This window comes from Hemicordylus capensis, chromosome 4 (assembly GCF_027244095.1).
Source record: "Hemicordylus capensis ecotype Gifberg chromosome 4, rHemCap1.1.pri, whole genome shotgun sequence".
Taxonomy (NCBI): domain Eukaryota; kingdom Metazoa; phylum Chordata; class Lepidosauria; order Squamata; family Cordylidae; genus Hemicordylus; species Hemicordylus capensis.
Window position 1 is genome coordinate 71,179,305 of NC_069660.1, and position 22,734 is coordinate 71,202,038.

The 22,734-nt window shown below is 42.2% G+C and overlaps 1 protein-coding gene across 4 annotated transcripts; it reads left to right on the top strand.

Moving 5' to 3' along the window:
• Nucleotides 1-1,777: 1,777 nt before the first annotated feature.
• On the top strand, nucleotides 1,778-22,371 carry PIFO (primary cilia formation). 4 transcript variants are annotated; one of them, XM_053246773.1, is made up of 7 exons: nucleotides 1,778-1,914; nucleotides 4,008-4,274; nucleotides 14,938-15,080; nucleotides 16,638-16,736; nucleotides 18,396-18,529; nucleotides 19,565-19,682; nucleotides 20,506-22,371. In XM_053246773.1, the coding sequence occupies exons 1-7, from the start codon at nucleotides 1,896-1,898 to the stop codon at nucleotides 20,575-20,577; spliced, it is 852 nt and encodes a 283-aa protein (XP_053102748.1). In that variant the 5' UTR covers nucleotides 1,778-1,895; the 3' UTR covers nucleotides 20,578-22,371. The 4 variants fall into 4 exon arrangements, with proteins under 4 accessions (XP_053102748.1, XP_053102750.1, XP_053102747.1 ...); XM_053246772.1 differs by lacking the exon at nucleotides 1,778-1,914 and adding an exon at nucleotides 3,400-3,607; XM_053246774.1 differs by lacking the exon at nucleotides 1,778-1,914 and adding an exon at nucleotides 3,496-3,607 and having other exon boundaries at nucleotides 4,008-4,163.
• Nucleotides 22,372-22,734: the final 363 nt, after the last annotated feature.

Here is a 22,734-nt window from a genome sequence, read left to right on the forward strand (position 1 = left end):
ACTGGAATGCAATGAAAAGACTTGTTAGGTACCTAAAGGGTACTGCACACTTTAAGCTCAAGCTGCCAGCTAATAGTGAACCAAAACTAGAAGCATACGTAGATGCAGACTGGGGTGGAGATATAACAGACAGGAAATCCACCAGTGGTCACATAATTTTCTATGGAGATGGAGCGATAAGCTGGTCAAGCAGAAAACAAGACATAGTAGCATCATCAACCACTGAAGCGGAATATGTATCAGCTGCACAGGGCTGTCACGAGATACAATGGCTGTGTCAACTACTGAAGGACCTACGTACAGATGTACCACAGCCCATACCAGTGTATGAAGACAACCAAAGCTGCATTCAACTCTCCAAACAAGAAGATGTAAAGAGGAGTACCAGACATATTGATGTGAAGTACCATGTAGTGAGAAGTCTGCAGAAAGATGGACTAATCAAGTTGCTCTACTGCCCGACAAATGAAATGCTCGCAGACTTACTCACTAAGCCACTACCAAGACCCTGCTTTGAAAAGCTGAGAGAGAAAATGAATATTGTGAACTGAGTCACGAGACAACGAGAGGGGGTGTTGGAAGGAAAGGACTTTGCGCTGTCTCTTTGCCTCAGACAGTGGAGGACAAACTAGTAAGTCAGAGGGCTAGAAGGTCAAAGACATTTGGTCATCACTTCCTGCTGCTCTGATGCTATCCCTTTGAAATGTAGATTGCTAATCTTAGGGGATTCAACTTCCTTCCTCCTTCTCTCTCTTCCTACCTGGCTGTTGACCTTGCAACATGGCAAGTCTCTTGCCCTGCACCATATGTGCAGAGAAGATGGTGAATCCATCTGCATCCATTTAGATAGATAGATTAGAGATCCTAAATCCTCACTTTCCTATCTAGAATGGAGTTCCTTAATAAATACCTTTTATATTGATTTGAAACAAGCAATTGGCTCCAAGTTACTTTACTCTTAGCACACATGCATGCATAACTAAATCCGCTGTGTTTGTGCCTCTGTGCACTCTGCTATATTGAAAAAGGGATTCTCTCACCACAGAGAATTTCCAACACTAAAGACCAAGGAATAGCATGGGTATGTGGAGGGCAATTTGTAAGCAAGCACAATTTGTGACATTGCACATAATTACTGATCATGTGGTGCGTCTGTTAAGGCATCAGCATTAGATTCCAATTTCCAAATTTTGTGCAGCTTGAACCTTAGCTCTGGTATAAAACGGACAAGGTTTTTTAGTATCTAATCTAATACTAGTTTATTTTTCTCCACTCACCCCAGAACAGCCACCCAAAGGAAGCTTCTCGACTCCAGGCCCAGCCTAGGAAAGATGCTGAACCAAGGAGATGGTTTTTGGCACTCCCAAACTGAACTTTCCCCAGAAAAATGCCCATGCCAGGGGAGTATCTTCCTGCCTGCATAAGACCCAATCTATAGAGGATGATATGAAGGAAGAAACAATAGTAGGAATGTCTGTGGCTGCAAGATCTAATAAACCTCTTACATTTGCTATCAAAACTGTGGCAAAAGGGGGAACATTTTACAATCTTAATGTAGTAACCTATACTACTGGAAACTAGGACTCCTCCCAGCAAGTGATGTGAATAAAAAAGTAATTTCTCCCAAATCCAAGAGTGATCAACTGAATTACCAAGCTTGACACAAGCCTATATTGTGTTATACATATGATGTCCATATATGTCATAATTAGACCAAAATGATTCAAGGGTGACAGTTCTATAGCCTGCATGATGTCAGGCTTGAAGATCACAATGATCTTAAGTTGAAAAAATGTTATTTGGAGAAAAACTGTGATCATCAAGTTGCTGTTCTGATCTGCTCCTATTAGTTTTATGCCTTTCAACCCCAGATCATTTGAAACACAGTGTGTACCATGTCAGACTATTTGTTAGGTAAGTGTGTAAATACAATGAGTCAACTGAATCTGTTTAGTATTCAGTTTCTAATCCTAGTGATTTCATATAATATTTCACAGGTCATGATCAAACCCACCTACAACAATGTAATATTTAGCTAGTACCAACAGTGTGCTACATAAAGGTTAACCAGTCCCTGGCTAAGGGTCTTACAAGACAGGTAGAAGGAAATGTCAAGGACTACTGGTGCCATTGAGGGACTAATCGCTTTAATAATTGTGTGGCTGGCAGAAACTCAAGACATTTGTAACCTATCGTAGATTTACAGCATGGGTTGGGGAAAAATTAAATTTACTAAACTCGAGTCTGTTGTGTCATAAAAGAAAGTAAGGGAAGGCTAGGATGCTTGCTTCAGAAAAAGCTTGACTGAACAAGAAATCTAGATTTTTGGATCCACAAGCAAAAGGGATCCAAAAGGCTGCTGAAGTCTCTATTGGGACTGAGCACCATGAGGAAGAGGGCATTAAAGAAGCAGGCAAAGGAGCAGATCAGTAGTATAGGAGCTGTACGAGGCTGAAGAAGCCAGATATTATGAGGTGCAGTGGGGAAATGACTTGCCTAGCAAGCCAGAGGTTGCCAGTTCGAATCTCCACTAGTATGTTTCCCAGACTATGGGAAGCACCTATATCAGGCGGCAGCAATCTAAGAAGATGCTGAAAGGCATCATATCATACTGTGAGGGAGGAGGCAATGGTAAACCCCTCCTGTATTCTACCAAAGAAAACCACAGGGCTCTGTGGTTGCCAGGAGTCGACATCGACTCGATAGCACACTTTATTTTACTCACATATTGGTACTGATTGCTAACATATTCCCAAAGTGCTAGGACTGGCCTATAGTCCTGCAGCTTCTTTGCAATGGAATGAACTAAGCATTTCACAACTGCATAGCTACTGTGTTGCTGACCCCCCTGAAGATAGTTCTTCTCAGCTTAAAAGCAAATTGACTAACAAGCACTTTATGTCAACACGAAAGAACTTAGACAACTTGGTTCACTTAAGCTCTGGTGCACCAAGCACTTCAGCTTGGCTGCAGAAGCAAACCATCAGATAATCAAGTTGTGATCAGAGCACAGTAATAATGATTCAAGCATAGTAATAATGTACATGTTGTGTAGTTAGGTCTCTATTGAATAAAATTCCTCTGGAAGATGAAATACAGCAGCTTTAATTTACCCGAATATTTCTTTGATCAGAAGAGTTTTATACCCACACACTGTGCCTTTAAGGGCTACAGGACAGGCTCAAGTTTAGTAAATTTAATTCCCCCCAACCCATGCTGTAAATCTTCGATAGGCTACATGCGTCTTGAGTTTCTGCAAGTCACACAGCTATAAAAGAAACAGGAGTCTTGCTAGGAGATACCCACTCAAGGAGGAAATGGGGTCTTCCTTCTCTACCTCCATCACAAACACCTTGCAAAATCTGATTACAAGACCCACGCTTAATTAAATACAACCTAGAAGTGTTTTGTAGCAGCAGCCAGACAACCAGGAGGCGCCGGGGAGACAAGCTAGTTTGAACTTCAGTCTTCAGTGCTTTACGCGGGCGGCGGCAGGCGGGATGGAAGCCGATGTTATTTACCGTCTGTAATAATAGAGGGAAAGAAAGAACTCTGCGCACGCTTAGACCCCTCTCCTTTTTTAGTATTACTTGCTTCCGATGTCACTGTAAGTCCGCGGAAGAGCTGACCTCTAATTAAGATCATACGGATGAGAGTACGTTCCCCATCCAATTAATCTTCAAATGTCTGTGTGTACACTCAATCATTCACCCTCAACTGCTGCCGCCAATCAGAGTAGACCTCACTGAGCTAGCGTAGCCCAACGTCCCGACTTACTTTAAAAACAAAACAGAGAAGAGCCGGAAAGGATAACCGCGATGTATACAATAATACGGACATTACGACTTTGTAATATGTTTCAAGAACTTTATCCGACTAGCGCGCGCTCTCTCTCTCTCTCCCCCCATTAAATCAGTGCCGAATGTAATGTTGTTTTTTTAAAAAAAAAATCTATTGAAACTCCAACTAGCCGTGGCGTTTTTTTTTTTTAATTCGTGCCTGCGTAGACTCCTCTTTCAATCTTGAAGCTTGGCTGCACCGCCCACGTGGTTTGAGTTATCGACCTCCGTATCCATGGAAACTACCAGCGGGAGGTAGAAGTCTGAAGAAGAGCGCCTTCGGCATGATCGCTGGACAACGCCAGTTGGCTTGGGAGCTCACAGGTGAGCCAAGCAGGGATTGGCCCGAGTGGGCACGAGGCGAGCGGTTCATCTGGCCACTCTCAGTGGCTGCACCAAGGGGAAAAGAAGGAACAAATCCGCGCGGGGCGGAAGGTGCATTTCGAGGCGGGGCCCCAGTCCCGCATGTCTTCTGGAGGAATAGTAACAGTGCATTTTACATTAAGGTTCCCATCCCATCCTTAACACAACCAGAGGTCGGTCTTTGGGGACCTACGCTTTATAAATGTATTTATGCTTTTAGATAGATAGATCGATAGATTACATAATTATAAAGAGAATCTCCCTTTATGTGAAAAGCACCTCTACGTTACTACGGGTGTCCAACAATGTGGGGGCAAGCTATTTGGGTGGGTGATTGCCTCCCGCCTTGCTCCCCACCCCTCTCCGGCAGACCAGTGGGTGCGTGGTGAAGGGGGCATTCTGTTCGTGCTGAATGGATAGAGCACTGTGAGACCCTGCAGAGCACTTCGCCTTCCGTGGATGATCTAGCAGAGCTGTGCCTAGATCTCTGATCACTGTGATCCTGCTACATGTTTTTCAGGCTTCCTACGGCACTGTTGATGTGCTTGGTAGTTCTGCAGACTGTGGGCATGTGAGCATGGCTGGAATGTGCAGTGTTTTTTGTTTATGGGACAAAACACACAATATTCCTTAGCCTGAGATAGCCAGCAGTGGTGAAAGTAGACAGTACTGGACAGGTACAGTGTGCCATCAAGCAGGGGCGTAAGGAGGCTGGAGTGGGCCCAGAGACAAAATTTTAAAATGGGCCCCTCGCTGATACACACACACTCACTTCACATGTGACTTGCCTTTGGGGGGCCCCTCAAGGCGTGGGGGCCCCCAGGCAGCCACCTCCCCTTGCCTAATGGTAGTTACGCCCCTGCCGTCAAGTCGATTTTGAATCCTGGTGCCCACAGAGCCCTGTGGTTTTATTTGGTAGAGTACAGGAGGGGTTTACCACTGCTTCCTCCATTGGGTTTACCATTGTCTCCAGTATGAGATGATGCCTTTCAGCATCTTGCTGTGTCACTGTTGCCTGATATAATACCAGCAGGGATTCGAACCGGCAATCTTCTGCTTTTTAGTCAAGCATTTCCCCACTGCGCCACTTAAGGTCACTGGTACAGAGCACCAGCCAAATATTTAATCGGCATTCACCACAGAGCTTAGAATGCTGGTATAACAATGTGAGAATTCTGACATTCTGAAGTCTGTAATCCATTTTCATCGCTGGTAAGTAGCCAGTATAATTAATAGAACAGTACACAATTTAAAAAAAATGTATTGGAGCTTTTCAGTATACAGCCTTGGAATCCAATGTTGAACACCAGGACTCAGCCCTGGGAAATGTGAAGTAATGAGTGCTTCTCTGAGTCTCCACAGTGTCTCTCGCTTGTCACTAAAAATAACATTGAACAGAGGGTCCTGGATATGGTGTTGGAGATGAAGTTCCTGTGCATCAACCTTTTGCACCAACTGTCCTAATGACCACTAGGGGCATTGGGGGTAGAGACAGTGAGTTAGGGTCTCCTTATCTGTCCCTACTCTATGACCCCTGAACTGACTCTGCAGCACTTCCTGTGCTGAGTCACAATCCTTCCTTTCCTCCTAGAGAGCAGATGGAAACCTCTCTCTCTTTCTCCTTACCTATCCATTATGTAGTCCTTTAGATTAGATATAGGTCTTTCCTATCTAAGTGTATTTAACCAATAAATATTTAGTGTTTAGTCATACAAGGATCTCCGTGTCTTTTCTCTAAATAGCTGCAATATCCAAACCATTCTCTTCTACCTACTCTGTAACTGGAGTGTGTGCTCATGCCTTAGTGCTCTGCTGTTTTACCTATTGTGGGTAAAAATCAACAACCTCTAGCAGGGTTGTGGGCCCAGCAGGAGCAACAAGCCTCTAGGCACAAGCAGAGTTTATTTTATTTTATTTTTCATTTTTGAAAGTGCAGCTGAGTTAGTTAGAAACTGCAGCATGGATCCTGTGACTACAGCCTACTCAGGAATGGCTCCTTCTTTTCCCAAACTGGATGGCAATAACTACGAAACCTGGGCCCTCGAGATGAAAGCGATCTTCATGACAAAAGGAATCTTTGAAGTGCTCAGGGAGGGACAGCCAGCCCAAGATGAAGCTGCTCAAGCCTCGTGGGACAAGAAAAACCAACATGCGTATGGCCTTTTAATTTTGAGTATAATCGATGATTTATTGATCTATGTGCGGGATACAGATTTAGCTTCAGAAGCGTGGGATAGACTGAAAAAGCAATGTGGCCAAGTCTCTGCAAACGCAGCTCTTCTGCTGTATAAAAGGCTATGCGAAAGCAAACTGCAGGAAGGGGGAGACTTTGAAGCCCACATAGCGAATATCTTAGAAATTAACAGGCTTTTGAAGAGTAACCAATGTGAATTGAATCATGTTATTCTAATTGGGGCAATCCTACAATCCCTGCCTAAAAGTTTTGAACCCCTAATTGTCGCTCCTGAACTGTCTCACTGTGAACTGAAGGTTGGTCATGTTGTGTCAAGTCTGAGAAATTTTAATGCAAAGTTGCAGCAGGAAAAATTTGAAAGCGATGGCACTCTGGCACATTTCAGCAGACAAAGTAATTACAGCATTAGCAAGCGAAGTAGCCTCAGTAACTCATCAGCATATTCAAAGAGCGGGAAGCTCAGAGGGCACAGACCTGGTCACCATGGCAATGAAGTAAACACAGGGATGAGTCATGGTGACAAACAAAGAGGGGAGGAGAAGCAGGGCCAAGGTGGCTTATCTGAAAGGGCTAGTAGTAATACCAAAAGCTACATTGCCTTAAAGGAGCCAAGGAAGGGTCACGTTTTCATCCTGGACTCAGGTGCATCCCAGAATATAATCTGTGGTCCCAGTCTATTTATCGAACTTGATAAAAGCCACAGATCTGTTGTGACCCTAGCAGATTCAAGGAAGCTAAGTGTGGCTGGCAAGGGGACAGCAAAGATACTTTGTGGCTCTGCTGCTGAAGCTTATGAGGTTAAGATAAATGATGCACTTTTCATCTCAGAGATGCAAGTCAACTTGATTTCAATTGAGCATGGACTCAAGAAGGGGTGTAAAGCAATTTTTGAAAATGAAGCATGCTACATCTCTAAAGGTGATGAGTTAATCATGACTGCCCACATGCGGGATGATGGACTTTTTGAAGTAGACTGTGCTACTGCACAAGCAAACATGGCAAGTAGTTGCCAACACAAAAATTGTGATTTCTTATGGCACAGAAAATTGGGCCACCGAAGCCTAAACTTTAAAACTGACTCCCAAATGAGGGAACTAACCGAGGGATTTAATATAAGGGCATGTCCAGAAATGGCCAGCAGATGTCAGTGTTGCATTCTTAACAAGGGAGTCAAGCCAACTTTTCTGGCAAAGGGAAATGTATAGTCCGGGAGCGTTTTGGAACTGGTTCACTCAGATGTTTGTGGGCCATTACTGATGAGTTCAGGAGGAAATAAGTATGTCCTGACTTTCATTGATGATTACTCCCGAGTTTGCTATGTGTATGTTCTAAGAGAGAAAAGCCAGGTGTTTGAGAAATTTAAAGAATATATTGCACTGGTGAACAACAAATTTGGAAGGAAGCCCCAGTGTTTGAGGTCAGACAATGGAGGGGAATATATGTCAAACCAGATGAAAGAATTTATGAAATCAAATGGTATCTCTCACCAGACTACCCCTCCATTTACTGGACAGCTCAACGGGGTAGCTGAGAGAAAGAACAGACCTCTAGTGGAAATGACCAAATGTCTACTGCATGATGCCAATCTAGCAGACAGGTTCTGGGGAGAAGCAGTGATGGCTGCTAACTACCTGCAAAACAGATTGCCAACCAAGGCAACAAATAAGACACCATTTGAACTTTGGCTGGACAGAAAACCTTCCCTAAGACACATCAAAGTGTTTGGATTAATGGCCTATGCATTAATAGGATTAATGGCCTATGCATCCCAAAGCAAAGAGAACCAAACTCAACTGCAGATGTGAACTGGGAATTTTTGTTGGCTATGAATCCAGAGGATACAGAATCCTTGATCCAAAGAGTGGAAAGGTCAAAGTCTGCAATGCAGTGTATTTCGATGAAAGACAAAGATCAAATAAAGGTGAAGTATCAAAGATTTTCCCAGAAATCCAGATGAATGAAGAGCCATGTGATTGGGCTCAAATGGATCTGGAGTCAAGCAGCGATCATGAAGAATCAGTGCCAGATTCAGAAGGGGCTGCACAACCCGAACCCGAACTGAGGCGCTCACAGAGGCATAACAAAGGGGTTCCACCTAACAGACTCTCACTCATGGCTAAAGGAGGAGAGATGCAAGAACCCACTACATGGCAAGATATAGAAAGGTTGCCAGCTGATGAAGCTGAGAAGTGGAGAAAAGCAGCAATGGAAGAAATTGATTCCTTGAACAAATGAGACTTGGAGACTTGTGGAACTACCCGCTGGAAGAAAGCCTGTGGGATGCAAATGAGTCTTCAAAGTCAAGCAGGATGCAGAAGGGGATGTACAGCGCTATAAAGCCAGACTAGTAGCCAAAGCATACTCCCAAATCCATGGTCAGGACTATGATGAGACTTTTGCACCAGTCGTGAAACACACGTCAATTAGAACATTGCTCAGCGTGGCAGCAGCCAAAGGGATGCAAGTTGAACACTTGGATATAAAGACTGCCTTCTTACATGGGGAAATCGAGGAAGACATCTACATGCAACAACCACCAGGCTTTGAGGAACCTGGAAAGAAAGGGCTAGTGTGCAAACTGCAAAAGAGCATCTATGGCTTAAAGCAGGCAGCCAGAGTATGGAATGAGAAATTGAATCAATTACTACTTAAGGAGGGGTTCACGCAAGGAAAAATATTCTAGACTCAGAGACAATAGGTGGACTTACATTCTGACTTACGCTGATGGTTTGATTCTTGCACACGAGGAAAGTCAAGACAGTCATGAAATTGTTCAACACCTGAACAAGGAAATAGAGGTGAAGGAACTAGGAAGCATCTCATATTACCTTGGCATCCAAATAGAAAGAGAATGGAACGTTCCTTCTCAGCCAAAAACAGAAGATAAAAGATCTTCTAGAATGCCTGGGACTGACAGATGCCAATGAAGTCAGCATGCCAATGGATGCTGATTTCTGGAAGCAAGATGAGGACAGCCAGCCTTTACCAGCCAACAATCAATACAGAAAGGCAATTGGAAAACTTTTGTACATAGCCACAGTGACAAGGCCAGACAAGGCCTCAGCAGTAGGAATCCTGAGCAGAAAAGTGAGTGTGCCAACGAACAAGGACTGGAAAGTGGTCAAAAGACTGGGAAGGTACCTGAAAGATACTGCACATTATGTACTGGTGATTCCAGCAAACAGCAATTCCAAACTCGTGGGATATGTGGATGCAGACTGGGGCGAGGACAGAACGGACCGCAAGTCCACAAGTGGACACCTGTTCCTGTATGGAGGTGGAGCCATAACTTGGAGTAGCCGCAAGCAGTCACTTGTCACGCAATCATCCACAGAAGCGGAGTACGTTTCAGCAAGTGACGCATGCAGGGAAGCAGTATGGATACACCAACTACTATCGGACTTTTGCATCAAGGAACCAAAGCCCACAGTGATGTTTGAGGACAACCAAAGTTGTATCCAGATTTCCCAAATGGAGAAGATGAAATCTCGAACTAAGCACATTCCCATAAAGTAACACTATGTTTGGGACTTACAAGAAAAAGGGGTGGTCCAGCTGAGGTACTGCCCCACAGAAGAGATGCTGGCAGATGGATTAACCAAGCCATTATCCAAAGACAGATTCCAGATGCTTCATGAGAAGATGGGAGTCGTGACCAGGTGCAACAGGTGATGAGAAGGGGTGTTGGAGATGAACTTCCAGTACATCGACCTTTTGCACCAACTGTCCTAATGACCACTAGGCGCATTGGGGGTAGAGACAGTGAGTCAGGGTCTCCCTATCTGTCCCTACTCTATGACCCCTAAACTGACTCTGCAGCACTTCCTGTGCTGAGTCACAATCCTTCCTTTCCTCCTAGAGAGCAGATGGAAACATCTCTCTCTCTCCTTACCTATCCATTATGTAGTCCTTTAGATTAGATATAGGTCTTTCCTATCGAAGTGTATTTTAACCAATAAATATTTAGTGTTTCGTCATACAAGGATCTCTATGTGTTTTCTCTAAATAGCTACAATATCCAAACCATCCTCTGCTACCTACTCTGTAACTGGAGTGTGTGCTCATTCCTTAGTGCTCTACTGTTTTACCTATTGTGGGTAAAAATCAACAACCTCTAACATATGGAACTTCAGGTGGATCTAAGTATGGTTCCTAGCTATCAGGCCTCGGACAGCTCTAGGTTCACCATATCCCTCCCCCCACCCGACCGCAATATATCTGACCCAGCTGGAAATACCAAGCAACAGAAGGGCGTTCACCCTCGCCCACTATCATGCCTTTCCATCCACTGTTTTGGAAGGTAAATACAGGAAGATCCCATTTACGGAAAGGGTCTGCCCCTGTGCTTCTGGGGAGGTGAAAACCACTGAACACGTACTCTTGAGTTGTCCGTGTTATAAAGATAGCTGGGAGAAGCTCATACTTCCTCTACTTCGCAACTACCCTGGCCGCTCCAGTCAAGTCTACAGTAAGATGCTGCTCTCGGATGAAAAGCAAACCTTCACGTACAGTGTTGCTAGGTTCTGCACAGCAGCATGCAAGATCCATCGGACCCTGACTGCCAGTCCATAACCCATGGTTTTAACTACTGACCAATTTATTCTAACATGTCCCTTTTCTAACATGTCTTTAAAAATATTTTTACTATCTTAGTTGCTTATAACTTACAGTTATATATGTACTTATATATTTAACTATGTTTTACCTTCATTTTATTAGACATTCTGTTAGAGTTGTATTCTCCTATAGACCAGTTTTTATGTATCAAATTATTTATATTAGTTTTAATTAGTTTTATTAGTTTTATTAACTGCTTTCCCTTTTTTTTTTTTTTAGCTATCCCACTTTTAACTTTTAGTATATTTTATAGCTTATATAACACAATTTTATTGTAGGGCAGTATCTGGTTATAGTGATGTATTTTTAGTATTTGATGTTTTTTCCATGCCCTTGTATGCTTTTTATTCTTGTGCTGGTCTGGGACCGTAATAAAGACTGATTGATTGATTGATTGATTGAATAATAACATTGAGTATCCATACATTTAGGTCAGAAGATGTGTTTTACAGGCTCGAGCCACTGCATATGTCCAGAATATTATTAAATGATAGGCAACTTTGCTACTTTTAAGAAGGCCATCATAGCTCAGTAGTAGAATGCATGATTTGTATGCCAAAAGTTCCAGGTTCAATCCCTGGCATCTCCAGATAAGGCAGAAAAAGACTTCTGTCTGAAACCTGGAGAGCTGGTGCCAGAATATATAATGTTGAGCTAGATTAACCAATAGCCTAGCTCAGTTCTCTATGAATCCATAGTCTCAATAGGAGCGACATGCCAGAGCTGCAGTAACAGTGATTTTCAAGCTTCCCAGCTTCTGTGAACACTTTCCACCACTTCAGCTTCTCTGCCAAGGGATTTGTAATTGACTCTCATAGAACTTCTGTATATTGCAGAGGATTCTGTGGCATGTTCTAGAACACAAAATGTTCTATCACTCTACAGTGCAGTCCGTTTCGAAAGGTCATGGCAACGCTCCAACCAACTGTTCAATCAATCAAAACTCAATTTTCAGGCTGCAAAACTTCCAGAGGGTATCCATGTCCCTCTGTTGCAGCAGAACAGCAACAGGGAGTCTTGTGGCATCCTAATAAGGATGCCATCTCCCCTAGATTTCTGGGTTTTTGCCAGATTTTAAACATGTTCTCCTGCACCCAGTTACCCCATTAGCTTGCCTAGCTTGCCCAGTTTTCATTTTTTAAAAAAAAAAAAAGCTACGCTCCAGCCCTTGTAGAAGCGGAGTTAAGGAATGTGCAGTCACTACTCCGTTCAACCGCTGGACTTGGAGAAAGGCAGGTGAAGCACAGGAGGCTGGCTGGGAGAGGTTCACACAATAAGTAATCCAGGGTGTTTTTCACACTGCAGGCTCTACCTTGAGTTTACTGCGTGTTCGAAGTTGCCCAAAAAAACTGATGCAAAAAATGGATTTTTTTTACTTTGGATATAATTGGGCTACACTCTTAATTCACAATGAAAAACCTGAACCTTGTGTGAAGTGTTTTCCAAGCTTGTAGAGACTTCTGGCTGATATGTGAACACACACCCTCCATTCGAGAGGAGATGCAAGCTAAATGCCCTGTGTGAAAAACTCCCAGCTGAGGAATGTTGCCTGTCCCCTGCTGACTGGGCAAAGAGGCACCTTTTTAATGTGTCAATTCTCTTTATTTAGCAGGGGGAGAGTAACTGGCCCTATCCACCTCCAGCATTGTACTTTCAGTGACTGTTGCTGGTGTCTGCCTTATGTTTCTTTTTAGATTGTGAGCTGTTTGGGGACAGGGAGCCATCTTATTTATTTATGATTTCTCTGTGTAAACTGCTTTGGAAACTTTTGTTGAAAAGCGGTATATAAATATTGGTTGGGGGGGGTTGTCAGCAGGGGATCTCTATATGGCAGTTGAGAGGATACCTTGATTTTGATATAAATCACTGCCTATCTGTGTATTGCAATGTGTAAGGTTTTTTCTTTGTAGTGCAATCCAGTCTATCATGCCTACTTAGAAGTAAGTACTATTGGTTTCAATCAGATTTTCTCCCAAGTAAGTGTGTATAGGATGAAAAGTTTGGTGTATTTTTTGTTCTATTGCTGCTATTAATATAGCAAACTTAGTGTAGTCTTAAGAGCCACCTAATGATGCAGCAAGGAAGTAACTTGCCTAGGAGCAAGAGGTTGCTGGTTTGAATCCCCGCTGGTATGTTTCCCAGACTATGGGAAACACCTATATTGGGCAGCAGCGATATAGGAAGATGCTGAAAGGCATCATCTCACACTGCACGGGAGGAGGCAATGGTAAACCCCTCCTGTATTCTACCAAAGACAACCACAGGGCTCTGTGGTCTCCAAGAGTCGACACCGACTCGATGGCACAACTTTACCTTTACTTTTACGTTTAATGTAGTCTTAATTTATTTTCTGTAGATTTTTTTTGTTTGTGTGTGTGTGTGTGTGTGTGTGTGTGTGTGTGTGTGTGTGTGTGTGTGTTTTAATTTTGCTTTAAGCCACCATGAATTCTCCCTGCCCCCTGCTCTTTTCCTGTATTAGTATTCTAAATCAAAAGGAGTCATTTTGGAGTTATGTTTTATGTTCTTATCTCAGGATGTAAATGGTGACTGTGACAAGGCTCAGGAATTTGTTGTTAACCACACAGAGATGAAAGTTTGGGCAGTGTACAAATTTGACAAATAAATAAAAATAAATGAAAGCCTTAATCCCTAGCACCAGTTTTGTAGGGTCAGAATTTAGAGGTGATGAAAATGCACTCAGCACTGCTCCTCAACATGAGCTTGATTTGGTATCTTCACCCACCTTACTCCTATCTTTACCTAGCATATTTAAATTAGCATATTTAAACCAATAAATAGCATATTCAGGTACTGGGAAATGGAGTGGGGTAGTAATCTGCAGTTGGTGAGGAATCCATAACTGCACTACATACAGCTTATAAGACAAGGTTAAAAATTGAACTTGTATATTAGAAAGTGAGGCTCTTCTCACGATCTGTGAGAAGAGTGTCTAGGGGGTTTGCAGGGAGAGCAAAGGTTTGTGAGACTTACTTTTAGGTAAACATACATAGGATTGGACTCCTAGAAACTCAAAAATAAAGACAGTGAGGAACTGTCTTTGTTGCCTCCCTCTGCAATTATATCCAGGATAATGATGATAATAATAATAATAATAAATTAATAAACAACTTTATTTGTTAGCCGCCCCATAACAAATTGTTCTTTATACATGTTGCCTCCCTCTGTAGTTATATCCAAGTGAATACATATTTCGTTTATAAGTTCATCTTGCATGTATGTGTTAAAACTGACAATGAAGGGAGATCAAAAAGATTTCCCAATCCTGGGAGGCTGAATTCAAACATTTGAGAGGAACTTTTCAATGTATGAATTCTCAGGGTTTGAGATTTATATTATTCTAATTCATTCCTGTTGCTTAGAAAACACATCCCTGTTCTGTCCTCTTGCATATGAATTACCAGTTCTTTCAAATATTATTTGCATAATGGTGTAATATTGTTGTATACAACTTAATATCATTCATTGTGGCCTTTATCCCAAAATAATTTGACCTGAATTAGCTCCCATCTCACTTAGGGTGTGTCAGTACACAGCCTGAAGCATTTTGGGAAATGTCAGGCATCTTTTACTCGAAGACATTCCTATCCTCTGTACCAGAAGCCGATCATGCAAACCACACATTCACACAGTGGTCCTGTGCAAGTTTCTGCCAACTGTGTCCGCTTCCAAATAACAGCAATTAGAGCCACATGGAAGGGTCCTCAGGAGTGCATGCCAATAAAGTTACCATAGGCAGTAAACAGCTGCTATTAGCTTCATTTCATGTTACACAGAAGAATGGCAGGATAGCGCAATGGGCAGAAGATCTCACCATAGCCCTTCTGTGCTCATTATTTTGCAACACATGTTGTGAAAGCAGGCAGTATTCTGATTGACACTCATCACTGTTTGTGGACTTTACAGATGCGCAAAAACGGAATTCATTCGGATCATGTCAGCAGAAGAGAATTTTCCCCTTTTTTCATGCTCCAGACCGATTAGGCAATGAGTGGGTACCACTTAAAGGTGATCCCAACCGTGGACCTGGAACTTATAACCATGCAGAGGTACTGTCTTTGACTTAGCCATATTTTTATTTTAAGGACCTTTTCTTTAAAGAAGGAAGAAAACTGGGTACTATACTGCTTTCAGAAATCAGATTCCTATTGTTCTACATGCACTCTAACTATAGGCAACCACCCCTGCCTTGAAAAAAATGTAGTTTGGGTATCCAGGGCTGCCATCCACAACTGAATTAGATGAATTACGCGAAATCAGTGTATCCCTATCAATGTCAATGGGACTAAATGCAAGTGCCAAAACGTAACTCGTTTACTTCGTGCCAGTAGGTAAGGGGGAAGGAAAATGCCACCTTCTACATTATTATCCTGCCAACTACAGAAACATAAGGGGTATAATGGATTACCAGGAGAGGCAAGATTGAAAAGTATATAACAGTTCAGTTTCTTAGTTGGGCAATGGATCTTGCACATTTCAAAATATTATTTCACATTGGGATTCAAATTATAGAATTTTACAGATTAAGCCAGATATGTGTCAAATAAAAAGCTGGGTACATTAAGGTGTGACAGTGTGTTATTTTATTTGGAAAATTGTAAGCAAATAAATATATTAATGAATCTGCCACTTTGCAGCAATACAATGTATTCTAGAGTTTTTCCTGAGGTTTTCTAGGTGAGCTTTTTGTATTTTTTAATATCTACATTTTCTTCAGTAGACCTTGAACAGACCGAAGAATACTTGAATAGACCAAAGTATACTTCAAGAATATATAATATTCCATGAAGAGACCAGTATTATTCCATTTGTAAAAGGATTCTGAATGAGGTTGTTTTGTAACGAAGTTCATAACATGGTGGAGGCAATCACAATATCTTTCTCTGACTCCCCATCATCCCCTTCACCTATTTGTGTTGATATCCAGGGCTTAATCTGAACACACTGTTTTCAGTATTAGGCCCAAGTGTGGAACATGTGATGTCATAGCAAGGGTAGAAGCGTAAGATACATGTGGTTTGATGAGTTGCCCTGCCTCGCCCCCTGTGCTTAATTTTTAAACTGCAAAGCAGCTATAGGTGATTTCAGACTGAACAGAAGACTGTGGGAGGGCAAAGGGCTGAGCAATCATTTCAATTTCAGCAGCTGGCCTGCTGAAATCCCCCATCTACTGCTTTCCCATGTATGGCAAAAGAGAGAGAGAGAGAGAGAGACCCCCCCCAAGGGACCTATATATTTTCTCTCTCAGGAAGAAAAGCAGCTAAGGGGAGTTTTGAACAAACTGCTAGCAAGGAAAAGGTTTAATAGCTGCTTTCCTCCTCCTCCTCCTTCTCCTAATGTTAGTCCTATGCTCAATTTCGAGGCACCTACTGTACAGTTGCTTTACACTATAAAAAGAATGCTGCCCTGTAGCCTTTGTACATGTCAAAGGTCTGAAAGCTTTGAATAACCATAACACATCTATATTCCCTAGGAGTTAGGAGGTAGAATTTATTTATGAGTCAGAGCAGACTTGAGGCCCAGCACCTCTAGCGGTCTTGTTGTATCTATTATGTAAGGTTGCAATAAACTCAGTGGGGGTTTTGTTTGTTTGTTTTAATGCATAGAGGACCAATCTTCTATACGTTCTGACTAAACGGCCAGAGAGTACTAAAGGTTATGCTCTGGGAGCAAGGACAACTCCACGTTTTGGATTTATCAGCAAGGTAAAGGCAGTTATCTTTATATTGCTGTAATACAAATCCTAATCCCATGAATTGTAAAGATATGTTATAATATAGACAGTCTAATATATGAGCCCAACCTGTACTAACTACACATTACCATCAGGGGATCAACTAGTATTTTTTGGTAACATGAGGAGTTTATTATCTTCTTTATATATAATTCGCTAAGGCATACCCATAGTGAAATCCCATGTGTGGCAGCTCTCGCAAGAGTTTGAAGAGCTGCCAGATAGGATAGGGATGGGCGGGGAGAAGAAAATGGTGGTGACAGCCGTCCATCCAGCGGGCCCAGGAGTTAATGCGGCCGGGAGGAGAAGGCAGGGGCAGCGGGCGGGCAGGCAGGAAACAGCGGCGGGCAGAGGAAGGAAGGAAGCAACAGCGGAAGTGGGCAAGGGGGAGGAAGGAAGGAAACAGTGGTGGAGGTGGGCGGGGGGGAGCAAGGAAGGAAACAGAGGCGGGTGGCCAGGTGGGGAGAACTAGAGGCACAGATGCTCTGCGCCAAGCTGAGCTGCTGCTGCTAGTATGCTGCTGCTATGTATACTTTTATTTTAAAAGTATACATAGCCTTTCCATTAGAATGGTATGACTTGTGGTCAACCTTCTGCTCTCTCACAGCAAAAGGTAAATTGCAAATTCTTCTATATGGAGACTGTATTTTGCCACTCCCCAGTGGCTCCATCCCACATTGCTCCAGTAATACAGGAATATAGAAGGGACAGATGGGATTTTATGGAAAGAATTAGTCTAATATCCTTGTATTACTGGACTGTGGCATGAAATATAGTAAAGGATAACAGTTCAGTGGTGGAACACATGCTCTGCATGTAGAGTGTGTGCTGTAAAGTAAGACCTTTGAGACTTTAGAGAGCTGCTGCTAGTTAAAGCAGACAATACTGAGCTAGGAACATAGGAAGCTGCTATATACTGAGTCAGGCCATTGGTCCATCTAGTTCTGTATTGTCTACACAGACTGGAGCAGCTTCTCCAAGGTTGCAGGCAGGAATCTCTCTCAGCTCTATGTTGGAGACGCCAGGGAGGGAACTTGGAACCTTCTGCATGCAAGGATGCAGATGCTCTTCCCAGAGCAGCACCATCGCCTAAGGGGCGATATCTGATAGTGCTCGCACATGTAGGTTCCCATTCAAATGCAACCAGGGCAGACCCTGCTTAGCAAAGGGGTCAAGACATGCTTGCTACTACAAAGACCAACTCTGCTCCAATGGTCTGGCTTAATATAAGGGAGCTTCATATGTTTATATCTTCATTATAAGAAACTGCTTTTAATTATGCATTTTCAATAATGGTAAGTGATTTTCCACATTAGTGGGACTCCACACCCATCAATTATGATTAAAGCATCAAACATTACAAATGTATATCTTCTAACCTGTAAATCAAGTTGAAAATAAATCTCTCAAGTGATGTACCACACTACAGTCATTTATCAATGTACATAGCATCCTGAAAGAGAATACTTAATATCACTTAATATCACTTAATATCACTTTTGGTTTATCTGTAAAATAGGAATATCAACAGAAAATTGAAAGAATCAAGCCTACTCAGAGGGGGTAGGCTCATCTAGAGTTCCTACAGATGATGTGTCTCATAACTTAATTCTATATGTTCAATTTATAGATTGTGACTCCTGCTCCTACAACGTACCAGGCAATATGGATCAAGGAACAAAAGCATCAGGCTGCATATGCCCCATTTTCCAGCAGGTTGCCACGATTTTCAGAGAGGGTTATGGACAGAGAGCTTTTCCCTGGGTACTATTTTTCATTTCTTGGATTATCATGGTGACAGTTATGATGGGACCCTGAAAAAAAAACTGGGAGGTCTTACACAAATTCCAGTGGCTTGCCTCTAACTAGTGCTGTGCACATGGAGTCAAAGGATGCACACCCACAGTGATTGCGCTTTCACTTCACCAGCACTGATTGCACTTTCACTTCATCATACATACCAGGGATGGGCGCCCATCCCCATGACTCTGGAATACACTTCCTCATGAAATTAGAGTTTCCCCTTCTCTAAATGTTTTTAAGAACCACCTGAAAACATACCTGTTTAGCCAGGCTTTTAGTTAATAGTTTTAAAGCTTTGGGTTTTAGAGTTTTATTTGTATTTTAAATTGTTTTAAAGGTTGTTGTTAGATTGTGAACCACCCAGAGACCTTTTTGTATGAGGCGGTGGCTCCCCCCCCCCCCCACCCGCCACCGCCGGCAGCCCAGAGAGACTGGAGGTGGGGTTAAAAATGGTTTTTCAAAATTGTGTGCATTATTTCTGGGGGCCTGGGGAAATTTTTTTAAAAAGTGATTCCGTGTGTGTTTTATGTGCGCACACTGCCTTGACAGTGCCACCCAGAATAAAACTCTTTCTGCTCATTGGTGATAAAAAAATAGAGGGAACACTGATAAGAACCAAAGGTAAATGTCCATCTTGCTAATCTTTTCATAATAAGGCATGACTCCCTGCATGGCTTTGATAGGTACAAATAGACAAAATTAATTCAATTTGCTTTCCTCGTTAAATTTTAGGGACCCCCATCATCCTTATCATCTCTTGTTTATTATTTGGTTCTCCTATTTACCCGAGTCATTTTTGAATGGAAAAGATGCAGCTAAGGCCTTCCATGTCTTAATTAAAACTTCTGTTTTAAATTTTACACTACAATATCATCATGATGGAATGAAAGACAATATGTAAAAACATCTCTCAGTGGATTAATCTGGTACGGTATAAAGGGATATATGAATTCACTGCAGATAAGACACATTATGAAAGGTCTTCTCTCTATATAGACCTGGCACTTATGACCCTAATAAGATACCACACAGGCATGTCACCTGGCCAGGAAAGTTTGGATCCCCAGACTGGTCTTTAGTTCCAATGCCAAAGAAGAGGACACTGAAGACTGAGGTATGAAATTAAGTAGGGCCCTGTGATTACATTTGAGATCGGAATCTTGAATCTTTAAATACATGCATACTTGATTTTAGTTAAGGGGCAGTTTTTCTTCCAAGGTGGTAGCCTTAGTATAGTTAATGAAGCCCTCAGAAATTGTCATCCCTGATCACTGGTGCACAAGGTGCAACTATATATAAACCAGCTGTGCTGTGTGCTGTGTAATACCCTATTACAGTGCTGGTACACTAAATAAGCAGGATTGGGGCCTGGAAATGTGGTTTATGTTGGATTGGTCCTAGTTAATGTTAACTGGGAATCCTTATCTTGATACCTAATATATTTTGTATCGTCTTTGTTGAAGTGAGGCTAGGTTTAGACATTCAACTATCATTTGCTGAACTGCCTTTCCAGACCTCCATCATCTCAGTATGCATCATAATATTATGATTTATGTTATGTGGATAGAATCCATTGTTGGTGTGCTGCTCCCTGGATGGCAGCCATGGATCCCCAGTGGCAATGGGAGAGAACCAGAATTATAATGTAGTTCTGGCTGGGCATAGATAAAAGAACGTACACAGCTGTGATTTGTAAACACAGACTCAGTTAAGTGCTCCAAGTGAAGAAACCTACTGCATCAGTGTGAATATTGATCCCCTAAAAGTAATAGCCTACTACTACTGTTTCTTTCTGGGGGGTTCCTTTGTCAGAAGCAGTTGTTGTGGATATGGAAATCTAGATTTAAAACTGTTCTGAAATTGTTAATGTTTGCTTATTTTTTTGTGCTGTAGTTTTCTAGCACCATTGCAAGCATAACTATTTTTATTTATTTTAGCTGTTTTCAGACAAAGAATTCAGGAAGCATCGGAATCTAGTGGCCTACCTGAGCATATATTACGATGATTAATTCTGCTGGCTGAAGTCTTTTCATTCCTATGTATTTAGACTACTAACTTACCTTTGTTGTTAGATAGGATTTGGACATGTATTTATTTGTTACTCTTATTCAATAACTAGATTGTTTCATAAACAGTTGGGGTTTTATCCCTTTAAATGTCTCTTCCCTTCCTAATTTTTCATTGTTTGATTCAAAAGGCTCAAGTTATTTCATACATCACACAACTATTGATCTGTAAAGATGACTTCACTGCATTTCCTTTATATATTGCAACCATCCATTGGAGTCATTCCAGTTCTTCAGTTTTGAAGTGCCACATTCACCCTCCTCCTTTTTGCAGTCTGTTAAGCTTGGCGAATGCTTATGGGAAGCTCAGATTTCTACTGTCTCACTTTGATGTATATGTCAGTTTTGAAATATCTTCTCACCACCTAGAGGCTTGAGATCAAAGTGCTTACACAGCCTTGTCAAGCAGGAGAAGTTGCTACGGTGGCATATCCTGATGAAGTGCCAGGATCCAGAATCATGCATTGCTCTGCTCAGTTGCAGACTCCTTCCCCTCACTATTTTCAGCACAAGGAATACTGGGAGCATGTGCCATATCTGCTGTGCTCATGTCCCATACGTGGCTTGACAGCATCTGATTTCTTCCTGTCTCTGCATGTGACTCATGGTAGAACTACACCTTACGTGCAGTTCCATTATCCTTTTTTGAAACATTTTCTTTTTCAAAGTGCATCTGCTGAGGCTGCAATATGACACAGAAGACCAGGGAGAGGGACTTCTTAACCCTTTTCCCTCACTGTTTTACTGCTGCAAATCAGCTGGCTCCTGCTGATTTTACCTCTGCTGGGTGGGGGGTGGGATACTGGTACTATGTTTAAGAGCATAGGTATGCTTTTTTCCCTTCATAAACCCTATAGTCAAGGTATGGGGATTCCACTGTGCACAACTAGAGCAGGGCTACACAGCTTCAGTCCTCCTGCAGCTATTAGGCTACAGCTCCCATCATCCTAGACTATTTGGCCACTCTGACTGAGGATGATGGGAATTGTAGTCTAGCAACAGCTGGAGGGCCACAGTTGTGCAGGCCTGCTCATCCATCAGTTTGTCTCTTGCTTTACTGTGCAACATGGGAGGAAACACATGGATAATAGGAAACATATTGATAGATAACATCCTTCCCACTTCAGCACTATACTCCAGTATAGTATAGTATTAGCCCACTTCACTTTGTCAACTGCTGCTGTTTCATTCTTCTCTGTGGCATTAAGATAAAATACTTCTATAATCCCATCCTATAAATAATGTTTACTGTTTTCTTTGGGTACTCGTGATTTCTCCAAAGAGTTGGTTTTCACTTAGCAGTTTCACATGGGAGCCTTGTGATTCCAGTGGAATCACATGCCAATTTTGTTATCCCCCTTATTTCTAAATACGACTTACCTTCAAATTAGGTAGTCTATAGCAGGGATTCTCAACGTTGGGTCCCCAGATGTTATTGGACTTTAGCTCCCATAATCCCCAATTCCAGTGGCCTTTGGCTGGGAATTATGGGACGAAGTCCAATAACATCTGGGGACCCAACGTTGAGAATCCCTGGTCTATAGAACTACTTTCCTCATAACAAAGTAAGAGAGCTTATCAGCTAGAAAAGAAACCCTTAACTCTAAGTTCCAGACCTTGCCCAGAAGTCCTGCATCTCTACATTCATCTGTCCCTCCAATCCCCTGACTGTTGTTGTTACTTGCCAAATGTGTCTCTTTGTATAACCTCATTGAAATAATAAAACTTGGAAACTGAGTCTGTATCGTCCATGTGTCTATGCTTTCATTTTCTAGTGATAACCAGTTATCCAATGATAAATACGTGATCCTCTGTCACACCACTCACAAAGACATCCTATGAATTTCTCCTAGCCAAAAAGTGTACTAGGAGTTGATTTCCTACTACCTGTATATTTTATGACTGCTTTGGTTTAGGGAGAATCAAACAGCTTGTTCCAAATTATCAGAGATCTATAAAGTAAAGTTGTGCTATCAAGTCAGTTTTGACTCCTGGCAACCACAGAGCCATGTGGTTTTCTTTTGGGTAGAATACAGGAAGGGTTTACCATTGCCATCTCCTGCACACTAGCCACTTGGTTCATTTATTCTCTTAGAAGTC